Here is a 15,902-nt window from a genome sequence, read left to right as displayed (position 1 = left end):
ATCGCGTAACATTGTAGTTCCATGTTTACTTTGAAGCACGGACCGACAAAATGGCTTCAATAACGCCGTCGTTTTTGTTACTGTCAATTATTCCCACAATACTTATATTGTGTGCTGATTTTGCGTGTTGCAACACTGGCAGAAAGGTATGACAAAACCACTTTTTTTTCTTTGCCAATATCTAATTCCATTAATTTAGACAACTAGTGTGCTTGCTGTTAGCTCTTGCTAACCGTCCGACCTTAGCTAACTAGCCAAATGAGTTCATGAAGGCCAACGCATGAATGCAAAACAGCTGTTCAATATGCATCAAATACAGCTTTACTTACTGTGCAGATAATGTTTTCACCAACGTCTATCAAACAAGTAACGTTGACTAAGTAGTCAGCAAAATTAGCGTTATAGTAACGCTAGCTAGATTGATATTATGTTGTTTAGCTAGCCGTAGTTAGTTAGCTATCTAGGTAGGTGGCTTTGACAGCCTTGGTGGTGGTGCTCAATTTCTGTCACGCCATGGTAGTTATTTGTAATATTGCACGGATGTGTTCAACACATACGCACTGTAAATCAAGAAGAATTCGGATCAATACCACTATGTTTGAATGGCAGGACCAATTTGTGGAAATGTCATCTTACATCTGAACTGCTCATTGTAAAGTGTTCCCAGGGTAGATATTTCTATTACAGCATCCAATAGGGCCCTAGCTAGCTAACTGCACTTTTTGCTCCTTCTTGCTGCAGCACTTCTGTTGAAAAATGTTCTACCCCCAACTTTCAAAAGCCAATCAAAATAGTTCTGCAGCCCATAGTGCAGATCTGCCCTGGGAACTGCCAATGCAGTAAGTAAAACTGCTAGCCAGAATAGATTCCGATCCTACGGGTGTTTACAGCTGCGTTGGGGTCGGATAGTTTCGATTCTTGTTTAGGTTAATACACCACGGGGGATGAGAAAATGCGTTACACTTCAAAATGTCCCATTATCCCAACTGTTACACCGAGAAGAATGAAGGACTGCTAATTTTTTTGGAAAACTGCCGTTTTTCGTCCTTATGCTAGCTAGCAGTAGCCACAGCAGCCATTATGGAATGACAGGTCGTGTTGAATATAGGGCTGACCCTATTTAGTCAATTGGTCGATTGTTTGGTTGTTGGTCGACTGAAATTTCTTTTGTAAAAAAAAAAAAAAATCATGGTGTACAAGACACCTGTCTGATTCGCACCTGTCTGAGTGAACATCCATTGTGGAGGCCGTTGAAATGCCACAGTTTATCAGTCTAAGACATGTGCTACTAAACTTGTATATGGTTATATTATTTAAGAACAATGGTGCAACACAAATAATGGTTATTTTATAACAAATGCGCTTTCTCCCACGTTGGATAGTGGTCGCAGTCTGCAGTTCTGAAACACATCAGTGCCTGTTGAATTGGCGCCTTTTCCTAGACCATGTTGCAATGTGCATAATAGCAAAGTAAACCATCATATTGGTGTTGAGAACAATGCGGCTGAGCCAGCAGCGGAGTTAGGAGAGGAGAAAACAGCCCTTGCCTTAATTGTCTAAGAAAAATGAGGAGAGAGGAAACGCCAAATTAATTAGGCCTATAATCAATAGCCTAACTGTTAAACGTAAGACAGATCCTGCTTCTGTTGCCTATTTGAGTGTTTAGTTGATAGCCTACTGATTCTGTGAGCACCAACAATTTCACAAATTCTGCTGTTTTTAAATTTTGCTATGCTGTAATAAAGGCTTTACACTTTTTTTTAATTAGACCAGCCTCTGGTATTATTTAGAATTTATTTAGTGTTTGCACTGTTCCAGATTGAGTGAAAAAATATACTTTTTTAAATAAAAAATCGAACACTTTTTCCTTGATCTCCTTCATATTGTTGTTGTTATTATTATCATCCTTATAATAATAAGTCATGTCATTATCATTAGTAGGTGTAACCAATGTGAAATGGCTAGCTAGTTAGCGGCGTGCGCACTAATAGCGTTTCAATCGGTGACGTCACTCGCTCTGAAACCTTGAAGTTGTTGTTCCCCTTGCCGTGGCTTTTGTGGAGCGATGGGTAACGATGCTTCAAGGGTGGCTCTCTGTGTGCAGAGGGTCCCTGGTTCGAGCCCAGGTAGGGGCGAGGAGAGGGACGGAAGCAATACTGTTACATAGGCATAGTATAGCAACCTTGTATAACCACCATCAAGCTGTAGGCCAAAGAGTGCATCCTGTTTAGTCTTAATACCATAACTTACTTAGGCCTATATTTCAATACTTATATAGGCTACTGCATCACTCAATCATTTATCCGTTCATGTCATCACACAGCAATGGAATCAAGCATTTTAGTTTTAAAATAAAATAACAAGCAATGATTTAATTAATAATTAGCGTAAACAATAAATAGGCCTAAACCGTTTCATTTCGGAAATTGCATTCACAAATGATTTTAGTCTTTGCTGTAATAAAGGCTTTACAAAAAAACATTACAACAGACTCTAATTTATTTAGTGTTGTTTACATTGTTCGAAATGGTCCGAAAAATTATATTGTAGTCTAATAGCACCTGTTTGGCGCACGCAGCGCTTGCTCCATACCATCTTTTTCTTGATCTCCAGTATTTTCCACAACTAGCAAAATTTATTCCACACATCTGGCTTCCCCTTTACCTCCTGCACAACCAGTAAACGTTCCCCTGCTTCAAGTTTATTTGTCACGTCCTCTGCATTCATTTTGCTGTCACATGTGTTAAGGTGTACAGAGTTTGTTATAACCAATTTATTGATGTGATTATGATATGCTATAGGTCAGGCCCTATTGGTCACGTCACGTGCATGCGAAGCATACATGTGTCACATAAAGAGAGGACAGGTTGAGGGAATAGGGATAGTTTTTCCTAAACAAATGAGGAATTTCGGTAACAGAACTTTTCAGTCAGAAATGGCTGTAATTATGTTGTAGCTTCAGGAACACAGACAGTGCTATACACACTGATGTTCTGTGGTGGTCGCTGCAGCAGGGAGGAGAGAGAGACAACGGGTGCTAGTCACACAGTCATTCGCTGTCTCTTTTTTTTGTAACACAGCGCAGCAAATCTGAGCCAGGCAGCACAATCAAATCAATTGCGGTCAGACTCCCTCTAGTCATTTGTGTCTTAACTATTTCATCAAACAGTTCGCTTAAAGCATCAGACAGGCTCTGTGCATATAGTTGAAACACATAGGATGTGTCAATCGATTGGTCGAAAGAACAGACAACTCTTGACACAACAAAGGCTGACAGACACTGCCATTAAAAATAACATTCTCGGCCTGACATTTGGGATAATTGGACAATTCGTAGTACAACGCAATTCTGTGGAGTGAGGTACGTTTTCCAAGCCATATCTTGCTCCAGCTCCGCGGTGTCTTAATCTAAACAGGAAGCTTGTCCAACCACAGTGTACCTGTAAGCAAGAGTCGGAATCTATTCTTTCTAGTAGAACTGCATCTATTTCCTTCTCCGCAGACTGGTGATGGGTTGGACACAGACTTCAGTGGATTCTCTGTCCCTCTTGAGCATTCCTTTGAAGTTGGTGAGTATGTATTGTCTAACTGTGATACATTATTCTTCAAGGTTCCAGGAGATATCGAGGTCACGATTTTGGTGCTCATCGTGTGTTATACCATTTGTTTCTTTCAGATGATGTGTCTCGGTTCCGTGTGCGTGGAGCTCTGCAGTTAAGGGGTGGGAGGGAAACCAGTGTGTCCCTCTCCCAGAGCCAGCTATCAGAGGAGGACAGGAACACTCTGAAGGTAGGAGAGGAAGGTAGAGGCAGATGTGGTTTGGAGTTTACTGTCAGCAGTCAGGATTTTGTTCTGAATCTGTATCCCTCCTGTCCCTCTGACACAGGAAGTGGCTGCTGTGGATGGTCTGTACAAAATCCGAGTGCCCAGAGTGTCTTTGACAGACAGGCAGACAGAGCGCCAGATGGATGGCTACCTGACGGCGTTCGTCAGAGCGGTATGTGTGTCTCACCCTCATAGCAAGCTGAAATTAAAAAGACAACCCACCTCATTGGCATTTTCTTTTGTAAACATATCTGTTTCTTCTCTGTCTCCCTCAGTGCTCTTTAGTTGAGTCCCACCTCAGCGATGTCATCACCCTCCACACTGATGTCTCTGGCTACCTCATCGGTGTTTCCATAGTGACCATTCCAGGCGCGTGTCGGGGGACAGAGGTGGAGGACGAAGTTGATCTGGAGGCCTTTAACACTACGCTGACCATCATAGCGCCTACCAATGCACCCCAGTGAGTCATCAGTCCTTATTGATGTTCTGGTTACAGAAATATGGTTCTGGCTCTATCAAATCTTGATTTGATTTTCTAACTCTTTTGGGTCGACTTCAACCTTTCTCTGTCTAACAATATCCTTCATCATCCTCTCCCCCAGGCCGGAGACTGCTCTGTTTATTGAGCGCATGGACATAGAACATGAAAAGAGAGGCAAGCCACAGGAGCAGAAATCCTTCTTTGCCAAATATGTAAGTGTGCATAGACATCCGTGGTTTGTGTCCTGCACTGTGTCATTATGACCGTCTATTGGGTCTATCCCTGGGCTCTTCAAGTCTTTTAAACTCTGCTCTGCTGTTCAGTCTTGAGCTGCTCTGTTCCGTTATATATACACTAAGTGTACGAAACATTAGGAACACTTGCTCTTTCCATGACAGACTGATCAGGCGAATCCAGGTGAAAGCTTTGATCCCTTATTGATGTCACTTGTTAAATCCACTTCAATCAGTGTAGATGAAGGGGAGGAGACAGGTTAAAGAAGGATTTTTAAGCCTCGAGACAATTGAGACATGGCTTGTGTATGTGTGCCGTTCAGAGGGTATATGGGCAAGAGAAAAGATTTAAGTGCCTTTGAATAGGGTATGTAGCTGCCAGGCACACTGGTTTGTGTCAAGAAATGCAACGCTGCTGGATTTGTCCGCTCCCAACACTTTCCCGTGTATCAAGAATGGTCCACCACCCAAAGGACATCAACGCTTTCGACACCTTGTAGATAGGGCTGTGATGGTAATGAAATTTCATAAGCCGGTGATTGTCAAGCAAATAACTGCCGGTCTCACGGTAATTTACCATTAATTAACATAAACACATTTAGCATCTCCTGTCTTCCACGCATAGCCTACTAGCCACTGATGGAGATCTTTGGAACATCTACATTTTAAAAAGTCTAATAAATCCATGTAATATAGCCTACACCTTCACAATAAATCCATTATTTATTTTAGACAGGTCTAAAGAAACATGATATGAAGAAAATGTAGTCTATTTCAGAACAGAATAGCATACTCTGAGTGTTAGGCCCTGATCTGGCTATGCCATATGGCTGTGGGCTGCACTAGTTCATTTAGCAGACAAGATTTGCTTAGAATTCCGTGGCATTATTTTATAATATGAAGAATACAATTGAACATGGTTGAATAAAATAGAAAGGATATTTTGATTTAAGGGAGTGCGCACATGCGGCTATTCTGTGTTGAGCAATTAACAAAGAAACAGGTACTCCTATATGCTTAATTTAGAGACATTTATCTAACTTTAGTTGTGATACAAATGTTGGGCTATATGTTTTGATTTGTAATACATTCTAAGGCTGCATGATGCGACTGTAATGATGATTTGAAAAAAGTCGCATGAAACGCATGAGCTCTGCTTTGTTTCTTGCGCAGGCTGTGCACATCAGTCTCTCATTCACAATTTGACAAGCACTTGATAATGCCTCGAATTTCCTGGCGGCATTCCCTTTGTGTGGCCGTATTGCTCCTAAAAAAATCCATGCCATTGCCACAAGTGGCCGTTGTGCCCTTGGGCTGAATATAATAATTCTAATTCCCTTCTCCCGGCTGCATGATCCAAAGCACCTCTCACTCAAATGGTTCTCCGTCACGTGATCATGTCTTTCTCACAGGCTACAAGTGAAGACAGACACTTCGGGGACGCCACTGCTCGCGTCCTTATCCAATTCCGAGGCGCATATTGAAGATATTGGAAGAACTGTCCACATTTACTTTTCGTCAGCCAACAAGATGAGAAGGCCTAACGAATAGTAAAAGCACTCGACTATGTCAATCTACCATCCCCCATAGTACAAAAATTGACCTATTCTGTGCGATAAATAAATATTCCCAAAATAGTCTGGGACAGTTGTGGGATGGGATAGATCCCAAATGAATACCACCACTAGCATCAAAACATTTTTTTTAAGTAATGAAGCTGACACAACAGATCAGAACATTTAGTTTAAAATGTTGCTAAACTATTAGGCATTTCTTCACATTATAAGCGCAGCAATGCGCACATGGCAGTAGGCTGTAAGTGTGGATGTCCATTAGTGGGAAAACATAATTCTCAAAGGTGACCGCAAATGTGATTATGCATGTAATGCTTTTTTTTTTATATACAGTGAGGGGGGAAAAGTATTTGAGCCCCTGCTGATTTTGTATGTTTGCCCACTAACAAAGAAAGGATCAGTCTATAATTTTAATGGTAGATGTATTTGAACAGAGACAGAATAACAACAACAAAAAATTCAGAAAAACGCATGTAAAAAATGTTATAAATTGATTTGCATTTTAATGAGAGAAATAAGTATTTGACCCCTCTGCAAAACATGACTTAGTACTTGGTGGCAAAACTCTTGTTGGCAATCAGAGGTCAGACGTTTCTTTGATGGTACATGGCCCCGTCCATCGTCCCTTTGATGCGGTGAAGTTGCCCTGTCCCCTTAGCAGAAAAACACCCCCAAAGCATAATGTTTCCACCTCCATGTTTGACGGTGGAGATGGTGTTCTTGGGGTCATAGGCAGCATTCCTCCTCCTACAAACACGGCGAGTTGAGTTGATGCCAAAGAGCTCCATTTTGGTCTCATCTGACCACAACACTTTCACCCAGTTGTCCTCTGAATCATTCAGATGTTCATTGTCAAACTTCAGATGGGCATGTATATGTGCAGGATTTCAGTCCTTCACGGCGTAGTGTGTTGCCAATTGTTTTCTTGGTGACTATGGTCCCAGCTGCCTTGAGATCATTGTTCCTCCCGTGTAGTTCTGGGCTGATTCCTCACCGTTCTCATGATCATTGCAACTCCACGAGGTGAGATCTTGCATGGAGCCCCAGGCCGAGGGAGATTGACAGTTCTTTTGTGTTTCTTCCTTTTGTGAATAATCGCACCAACTGTTGTCACCTTCTCACCAAGCTGCTTGGCGATGGTCTTGTAGCCCATTCCAGCCTTGTGTAGGTCTACAATCTTGTCCCTGACATCCTTGGAGAGCTCTTTGGTCTTGGCCATGGTGGAGAGTTTGGAATCTGATTGATTGCTTCTCTGGACAGGTGTCTTTTATACAGGTAACAAACTGAGATTAGGAGCACTCCCTTTAAGAGCGTGCCCCTAATCTCAGCTCGTTACCTGTATAAAAGACACCTGGGAGCCAGAAATCTTTCTGATTGAGAGGGGGTCAAATACTTATTTCCCTCATTAAAATGCAAATCAATTTATAACATTTTTGACATGCGTTCTTCTGGATTTTTGTTGTTGTTATTCTGTCTCTCACTGTTCAAATAAACCTACCATTAAAATTATAGACTGATCATTTCTTTGTCAGTGGGCAAATGTACAAAATCAGCAGGGGATCAAATACTTTTTCCCCTCACTGTATATGTAAAGGTGTATTTTTATGGTGAAAATTGTCTTCCCCCAAACTTGACTGATTTAATATGCTTAATTTTAAGAAGTTATTTGGCCACCCTTTGATATGGTTTGTATCGCAACTGAACATATAGGCCAGGCTACATGACGTGTGCGACTATGATTTGAAAAAGTTGCCAAAAAAAGGCATGCGCTGTTTCTTTCCTTACTGCACACAAGCTGGGCATCATTCACAAGTGATAACACATCATTCACAAGTGATAGGCTAATATCATCACCCATCAGACTATTCTTGATTTATTCTTGTCTTTACATAAGTACATTTCACACATTATTTAGTATTTGATTTAGAATGTACCATTATCATTCACCTGTCGGAACATTTAGGGGCAAAAATGCATGTCATCTATGCACTTAAATAGCGAATAGAGGACAATTTCCACGTGATTCATTTTCTTGCCAGCCAGGTTGGCTATGCTCCCTTTGTAAAGAGAAGCAATGTGCTTAATATTATGAAAGTTGAGAAATAAATATAGTAGGCCTAACCTATAGAAAGCTGACGGGATCCTCCTCTTTTTAATAGAGGCCATCACACACATGGGCTCTCATTAAGTGTTTTGGTTTTCAATTACGTTTGCGTTGATGTCAAAGTGATTAGAGGGACAATAGAGAGCTGAGTACCAAGCAGTTAGCAAGTTTTGTAGGCTACTAATGACCAGCAGCCGCATCAGAGCTTGGCGAAGCCTAATTACCGTGACTAAACGGTCACATGGAATTTGACTGTAATCATGACTCGATCGCCGGTGTGGCAGTAATACGTCACCGTAACAGCCCTACTTGTAGAGTCCATGTCCCGATGAATTGAGGCTGGTCTGAGGGCAAAGAGGGGAGTGCAACTGAATATTAGGAAGGTGTTCTTAAGTTTGGTATACTCAGGGTAAATCTGCATGTTGTTTTGTGTCTTTGTTTTGTCTAACCCTAGGCAATATGTCCTGTCCTGAGTGGTATGCTACGATTTGAAGCTACTCGGGGTTTTCTAAAGCTAGCCAGCATCAGTTAGCTTCACATCCCAGCGCAGGCTTTATCCGTACTACGACGGTTGATATTGTTGTCCTCCTGCCGCTAACTCTACGTATTTTAACACAAAGTCGTCTTCCTCAAATGAAGGGGATGGTGATGCAATCTTTGCGAGAGGGAGGGAATCTGATTGCGTTGGTCCTCGACTCGCAGCTCAGACACTTCATTCAGGATAAATGGAGTTAGCCCTGAGTTAACTTGAATGGGAGCAGGGTAGTTCTGAAGGATTTGTTGCCATAGAAATGTACCTGGCGAAAAGGTGAGCCACTTCCGTGGTACCAGTTATCCCGAGTTTAACTCAGTTGACCAACGTTACCTCACTAACTGCTCAAACCGCGTTCATGGTATAGGGCTTTGTGCTGTGTTGTTTTATGTGCTGTGCTTCCATTGCTGTGTTTGATTTAATCAGTGCTGTTGTCTGAGTCTGTGTTGCTGATTGTGACTGTCATTTGTAGACTCAGTGCTGTGCCGTTTGTTGACTTAGTGCTATGCTGTGCTGTGTTCCAGTGGTATTTGATTCTGGGAGGTGCAATCTTCCTCATGGCCAGCAGTTCGGCACAACCCTCAGCAGGGGGAGCCGAAGAGCAGCAGAGCTGATTCCCACTCAAGTACTGTTCTCACTTTGGCTCATTCAGCAACTCACTCTGGGCTGTCAGCCTATGTCTGTGCTGTGCTCCGTGTCTCTTCTGCTTCTTGCAAGCTTATGTATATATGTGTTATACTGTTCACTGATTTGATTAACGCTAACATTTTTCACTAATCATTTTTCCTGTTTGTCCCTCCCCTCCTGTCCTTGTCATTCAAGGTCAATGCTAATGATCAGTTTTTTTTTTTGTCACTGCAGACCTTTAATTAATCCAGGTGTGTCCCATTGATTAGTAATAAACTGAAGCACTCTGGTAAAATAGGATTGGACAACATACACACCTTAATTGCTAAAGTAGATTAGATTATCACAGTTTAAGTAGCCAAAGTCACCAGTCATTTTGTGCCTCCTTCTTTTACACACACATTGGCATTGACCCTGAGATGTGTTTCACTTCACTGTTCACCTCACTCTCTCAGCCACTCTTTGTCCTTCTCTCGTTTGCTGAGTGAGGTGGACATTGAACAGGATGAAACTGTGGGACTGTTGTGCAGGAGAAGCATCACTAATCACAGCCTTACAAGATGTTCATCTAACTCAGGGTATCATTTGATAATAACAGGAACATTTGCCTCCCTCTCTCCAGTGGATGTACATTGTTCCCCTCGTTCTCTTCCTGATGATGTCAGGAGCTCAGGATCAGTCCGGGGGTGGAGCAGCTAATGGAGGAGGCCGATGATCGCCATGCCAACATGATTTATGTGGAGCAGTTTCTTCTACTTGTAAATAATTATGTAGAGAAATGCACACCATTCAACACACTGTTACACATAGACTAATATGGACAGATGAGCTAACCTTGAAAACGTATGTCATGAACTTCATTTTTAATATTGAAGTGATGAGAAAAATAAAATATTTATTACTACCTGATAACTGTGTCTGTCTGACTATGGTATTGATAGCCACTAGCCAGTATGATGCCACTGGCTATATATTCAAGAGTGGGTTGGGTGGGGGACATGCTGAGTAAAAAGAGAAATGGGAGTTGTTTTCAGTCTTCTCTACTCCATTAGATGTCCTCTTTCTCTGCCCATCCAGAATCATGCCTTATTGATGTAATTCGATGGAGGAAAGGGAAATCGTCACTTTCGTGAACATGTCACCATGGACAATATTTGCAGCATTTTGTTTGTGGTCATTTTTAAAAGTATGTTGTGTAATAGCTGCATACAGTAGTGTAATAAGGTGTGTTTATGTGTTTAGCTATTGCAGTGTCAGAGAACTGTCATTCAGATCACATGCCCTGTCCTGCCATTCATCTCTTATTTTATTGCATGGCTTGACTGGCACGCATATTCAAGCGGGCACATAAAACCACATCAAAGCAGTCATGCTTCAAAGTCCAATAATACAGTGTTGCCAGGACACTATTGAGTCACTGGTTAAGTCCAACCCCTCTCCTCAAATTTCTTCTCTGATCTGTTGCTCTGTCCCTCGTGAAAATCCTTCTGCTGTCCATCTTCTATTCAATTCTCTGCCTGGCTCTCTGGTACAGCCTTTACTCCCATCTCATCTTTGCTGAATTCTAAGCCATAGTTTCACTCTGTCTCATTGTCTTTACCACCCTTCTCTCTGTGTCTCTACCACCCTTATCCCCCTGTGTCTCTCTACAACCCTTCTCCCTCTGACTCTACCCTTCTCCTTCTGTCTCTCTACCACTCCTCTCGGTCTCTACCCATCTCCCAATTGGTCTCTACCCTTCTCACTCTCTGTCTTCCAATCACACTTCTCCTCTCCCTCATATTTATAAGAATGAGTCAGGCTAGGGGGATTGTAGAATGCCAGCAGTATAGCTTTAGAGACAGAATGTTCTGGAACTCCTGTGTCAACATGGCCACCCCTCGTCAGTCAGCCTCAACGTTCCTTTGTCTGTTTTTAGTCTATGTACACAGCTGTGAGGTGTAGCCCCTTATTTTCAGAGGCTCAGTGTTGAGCTCCATCGCTCTGCCCCCCACCCCACATCACCAGCTACCACTTTGGTCCTACAAACACACAGCATTATGTTAGGCTCTGCCCTGTAACCTTTAACCTCAACCTTATCCCCATCTCCATGTTCATCCCACCTTGCTCTGTTAACTTGAGAAAGGAAGGGATGAGGCGACGAGGACAGCTGAAGGAAAAAGGAGAGCTTGAATGGAAGAAGGGAGAGAGCGACAAAGTAATTTGTTAGTAAAAAAGATATGCCACTGTGTCAGGTGGGAAGACATATGACGGTAGAAAACACTCAAGCAACGTGGGGAAAGTTATATCAGAAAAATATGTCTGATTGTCTTCTTTCTAGTGGCAGCCCATATATGGAAGTATGAAATACAAATATTATAACAATGTATATATCTGAATGAATATGATTTTGAATGTTATACCCGACCTATATTTACGTTATTGCAGCTCTCCAATCTCTCTCAAACTAACCACTGATGTTTTGTTGAATGAAAAATCCATCCTTATTCATAAATGATTCGTAAACACCAGCCTGTCCATCAGCATTTGGCAGTTGATCACCTTTTACTTTCTCCACAAATAGCTCTCATCCAGCAGCCTGGTCTCATAGACCAGACGTAACAAAGTAAATGTAAATCCAGGACACTCAAATTAGTATGATATGTTAAGTTCGGTATGGTTACATAAGACAGAAGATTACTTAAGGCAAAAACGAAAGTTGGGTGGCTGGTCGGGCGTATACCGTGAACGTCTAGTAACCCAAAGGTTTCATGTTCGATTCTCATCAAGGACAACTATAGCATTTTAGCTAATTAGAAACTTTGCAACTGCTTAGCATGTTAGCTAACACTTCCCCTAACCTTAACATTTTACCCTAACTCCAAACCCTAACTTCTAGACTAGCTAACATTAGCCACCTGGCTAATGGCTAACATTAGCCATAACAAATTGGAATTCATAACATGTCATAAGTTTAGCAAATGCTTTACATATTGTACGAATTGCAATTTGTAACATATCATACGAATTGTAATTCATAACATATCATACGAAATGGATGATGGACATCCACAAATTAATACATACCATAGGAAACGTAACATATCATACTAATTGGAGTGTCAGGATTTACATTTACTATGTTACATCTACCCATGAGTCCAGGTTGCATCCAGAGGAGCCTATCAGCACCAGGCCTGATGAATACCAGTCTACCAGGAAGCTGGGGGAAGATGACACTGGTGCACATGAGAGTTGGAATCTTCAAGAATGGAATCTTATGAGTTTGTTGCTTAGCTTTAAAAAGGGATTTAAGAAAATGCATAAACAAGTCCATACTGTAGTTTCTAGATGAAACACTGTTTTGATGTGTGATCAAATTGGATAATTCTGTTACAGAACATGTCGACCAGCAAAAGTGAGCGGTATATTGATGTTTTATGTGAGGAGTTCAAATGTTTCCTGTCCAGCTCATATGCTTTAACCTGCCCACTCACACACACGTTGAGTAGTGGGTAATACAGGGTCCCATGGAGGTGTGTATATTATCAGCATACAGCCATGTTCATAGCACCAAAGCCTCTCAATATTTTCTATGTATTTATTTAACCTTTATTTAACCAGGCAAGTCATTTAAGAACAAATTCTTATTTACAATGATGGCCTACCAATATATATCAATATACCAATATATAAGGCTCTGCATAGCACTATGGAGTGGTGTATGGTGTCAAGGACAGAGAATATATCACAGGCCACAGATAGCTAAGCAAGAGAAACCAAAATAAATTTGGAAAAGTGAGGATGGCCACATGGGATAGAGGAAAGGGGGATAATAGACAAATCGAAGGATAAGAAATGAAAGGGTGAGAAAGAAGGTAGAGGATAGAGTGAGTAAAGGGTGAAGAGAGTAAGAGAAATCTTACAGACCAATTGGGCTGCCGCCTGCATGCCGGTGGTGCCACATAAATCTCTGGGTTCCCTTTCACTAAGAAACCAACAATGTCACCATGACACCGTGTGTGGGCAGGGACCTCCGGCTTGGGATATCCTGTGATTAAGGAGTATTATGGGGTTTATGTTGCTCTGACGCAGCTATAGGGAAAACATATTTAGTGCAAACATCTTTAACATCTTTAATGCTGGTTAATGTTTTGTCACGTCCTGACCAGTAAAAGGGGTTATTTGTTATTGTAGTTTGGTCAGGGCGTGGCAGGGGGTGTTTTTCTGTGTGTTTTGGGGTTTTGGGGCATTCTATGTCCTTTTTTCTATGTTTTTGTATTTCTTTGTTTTGGCCTGGTATGGCTCTCAATCAGGGACAGCTGTACATCGTTGTCGCTGATTGGGAGTCATACTTAGGTAGCCTGTTTTCCTTTGGGTTTTGTGGGTGGTTAATTTCTGTTTAGTGTGTTAGGATACCTGACAGGACTGTTTTGCTGTTGTTTGTTTTTTCTTTGTGAAGTGCCTTTTTTCATCCAAAATAAAAGATGAACAAATTCCACGCTGCACCTTGGTCCTCTTCTTCCAAAGACAGCCGTTACATGTTTACCTTGTCTGTACCCCTGCTCTGTAAGCACAATGTAGGATACCAAGTCCTATTCCTTCCAGGGCCTACTTAGTAAACTGTTTGTAACTTATGTATACATGGTACACCATGGGATGGTTTCCCAGACAGTGAATCTCCATTGAAAGTGCTTTTTAGTCCAAGACTAGGCTTAACCTATGCGGCAAAACCTGCCTCCATGTATTTATGAGAACACGTTATCATATATAAGTCATGAACAACAATTCTTATACATTACATTAGTACATGTAGCAAACTATGTAATCATTTTTACAAGAGGTGTATTAGCCATTGCTTAAATTCAGCATTAACAAGCTTGGTAAAGTTCACGTACGAGCTTCATTGCATTTGCGGGTCCTGGGTTGCCAGTGTAAGCAGAGAGTCACCTTCCAAGTTGCTGGAAAGGTTGTGAAGTTCGTACTGACCCAAAAACACACATAGAAAAACAGCCACCATGAGAAACGTGAGAGGAGGAAAGCACCTGGCTTTTCAATCAGCTGGTAACAGGCTCCTAACAGCGTGTCAAAAAAGGGAAAGGATCGCAAGGGCGTTACAGTCCCACATACAATTATGCTTCTAAATCTATATGGTACAGTATGCGTAGTGTGCCATTATTTTAGTCATTTCACCATACCACTATAACATTATCATAACTCGTAACAAATGGAATAAAACACAAGCTATCAGATAACTCAGTGAGTGGACATGTTCCTGTATGGAATATACCGTGGTGGTATTAGTCTATATAATAATGATGCATAGTAACCCTGGGAGTACCTGAAAGATCTTAGTGTAATACTCTTTAAGTTCACACACTGACAACACTACGCTGTGGGTGTTGAATGCTGATGTTTATTAGCATACCATACACAACATATCTGGTCTTCTGGTGGCCAGCACGAAGCAGGCACTTACACTTCATTAAAATGCCTCTTCTAATAGCTAGATGTCCCCGAACACAGTGACCCAATGAAACACTGTGTCCTGACAGGAAGTTGATTTGTTACAGAAATACAGAAATCCTCCTGTTTGAAATTATTTGGAGATAAGAGGCAGGTAAGGTGCACCTTCCCAGGCAGTATCTGAGGATGCCGACAGCATGGCTTTTGACATTACAAGCTAGAACACTTCAACACAAGCCCGCAGCCCAAGAATCATACAGTATCTGCAAGGGCAATGCAATCGTCATTAAATAGCTCCGCATTTAGCTCCACACTACACATTCACAATATCCCATCACCTTTCTATAGGCTAGGCCTACTATATTTTTTTCTCAACTTTCCTAATATTAAGCACATTGCTTATCTTTACAACAGGAGTATAGCCTACCTGGCTGGCATGAAAATGAACCACAGTTTCGAGAGAGAGGTCCATGATATTGGTCCATTCTAAATCAAAACAAATTTCACACATATACACTACCAGTCAAAACTTTTAGAACACCTACTCATTCAAGGTTGTTAAAAAAAAAACTATTTTCTACATTGTAGAATAATAATGAAGACATCAAAACTATGAAATAACACATATGAAATAACACATAATCATGTAGTAACCAAAAAAGTGTTAAAAAAATCAAAATATATTTGAGATTTGAAATTATTCAATGTAGCCACCCTTTGCCTTGATGACAGCTTTGCACACTCTTGGCATTCTCTCAACCAGCTTCATGAGGTAGTCACCTGGAATGCATTTCAATTAACAGGTGTGCCTTGTTAAAAGTTAATTTGTGGAATTTCTTTCTTTCTTAATGCATTTGAGCCAATCAGTTGTGTTGTGACAAGGTAGGGGTGGTAAACAGAAGATAGCCCTATTTGGTAAAAGACAGAGTCCATATTATGGCAAGAACAGCTCAAATAAGCAAAGAGAAACGACAGTCCATCATTACTTTAAGACATGAAGGTCAGTCAATCCGTAAAATTTCAGGAACTTTGAAAGTTTCTTCAAGTGCAATCGCAAAAACTATAAAGCGCTATGATTAAA

At 41.3% G+C, this 15,902-nt stretch overlaps 1 protein-coding gene across 3 annotated transcripts; it reads left to right on the top strand.

Annotated features, from left to right (window-relative positions):
• Positions 1-10,285, top strand: LOC115171491 (ER membrane protein complex subunit 10). Of its 3 annotated transcripts, none has more exons than XM_029728361.1 (8): positions 1-146; positions 3,503-3,569; positions 3,677-3,789; positions 3,887-3,997; positions 4,101-4,285; positions 4,428-4,518; positions 9,274-9,374; positions 10,042-10,285. In XM_029728361.1, the coding sequence occupies exons 1-7, from the start codon at positions 51-53 to the stop codon at positions 9,361-9,363; spliced, it is 753 nt and encodes a 250-aa protein (XP_029584221.1). In that variant the 5' UTR covers positions 1-50; the 3' UTR covers positions 9,364-9,374; positions 10,042-10,285. The 3 variants fall into 3 exon arrangements, with proteins under 3 accessions (XP_029584221.1, XP_029584220.1, XP_029584219.1); XM_029728360.1 differs by having other exon boundaries at positions 9,999-10,285; XM_029728359.1 differs by lacking the exon at positions 9,274-9,374 and having other exon boundaries at positions 9,999-10,285.
• The last annotated feature ends 5,617 nt before the right edge of the window (positions 10,286-15,902 follow it).

Source organism: Salmo trutta, chromosome 32 (genome assembly GCF_901001165.1).
Source record: "Salmo trutta chromosome 32, fSalTru1.1, whole genome shotgun sequence".
In the NCBI taxonomy this organism is placed as follows: Eukaryota; Metazoa; Chordata; class Actinopteri; order Salmoniformes; family Salmonidae; genus Salmo; species Salmo trutta.
The sequence above is the reverse complement of the archived record's forward strand: the minus strand, read 5'-3'. Positions and strand labels throughout refer to the sequence as shown.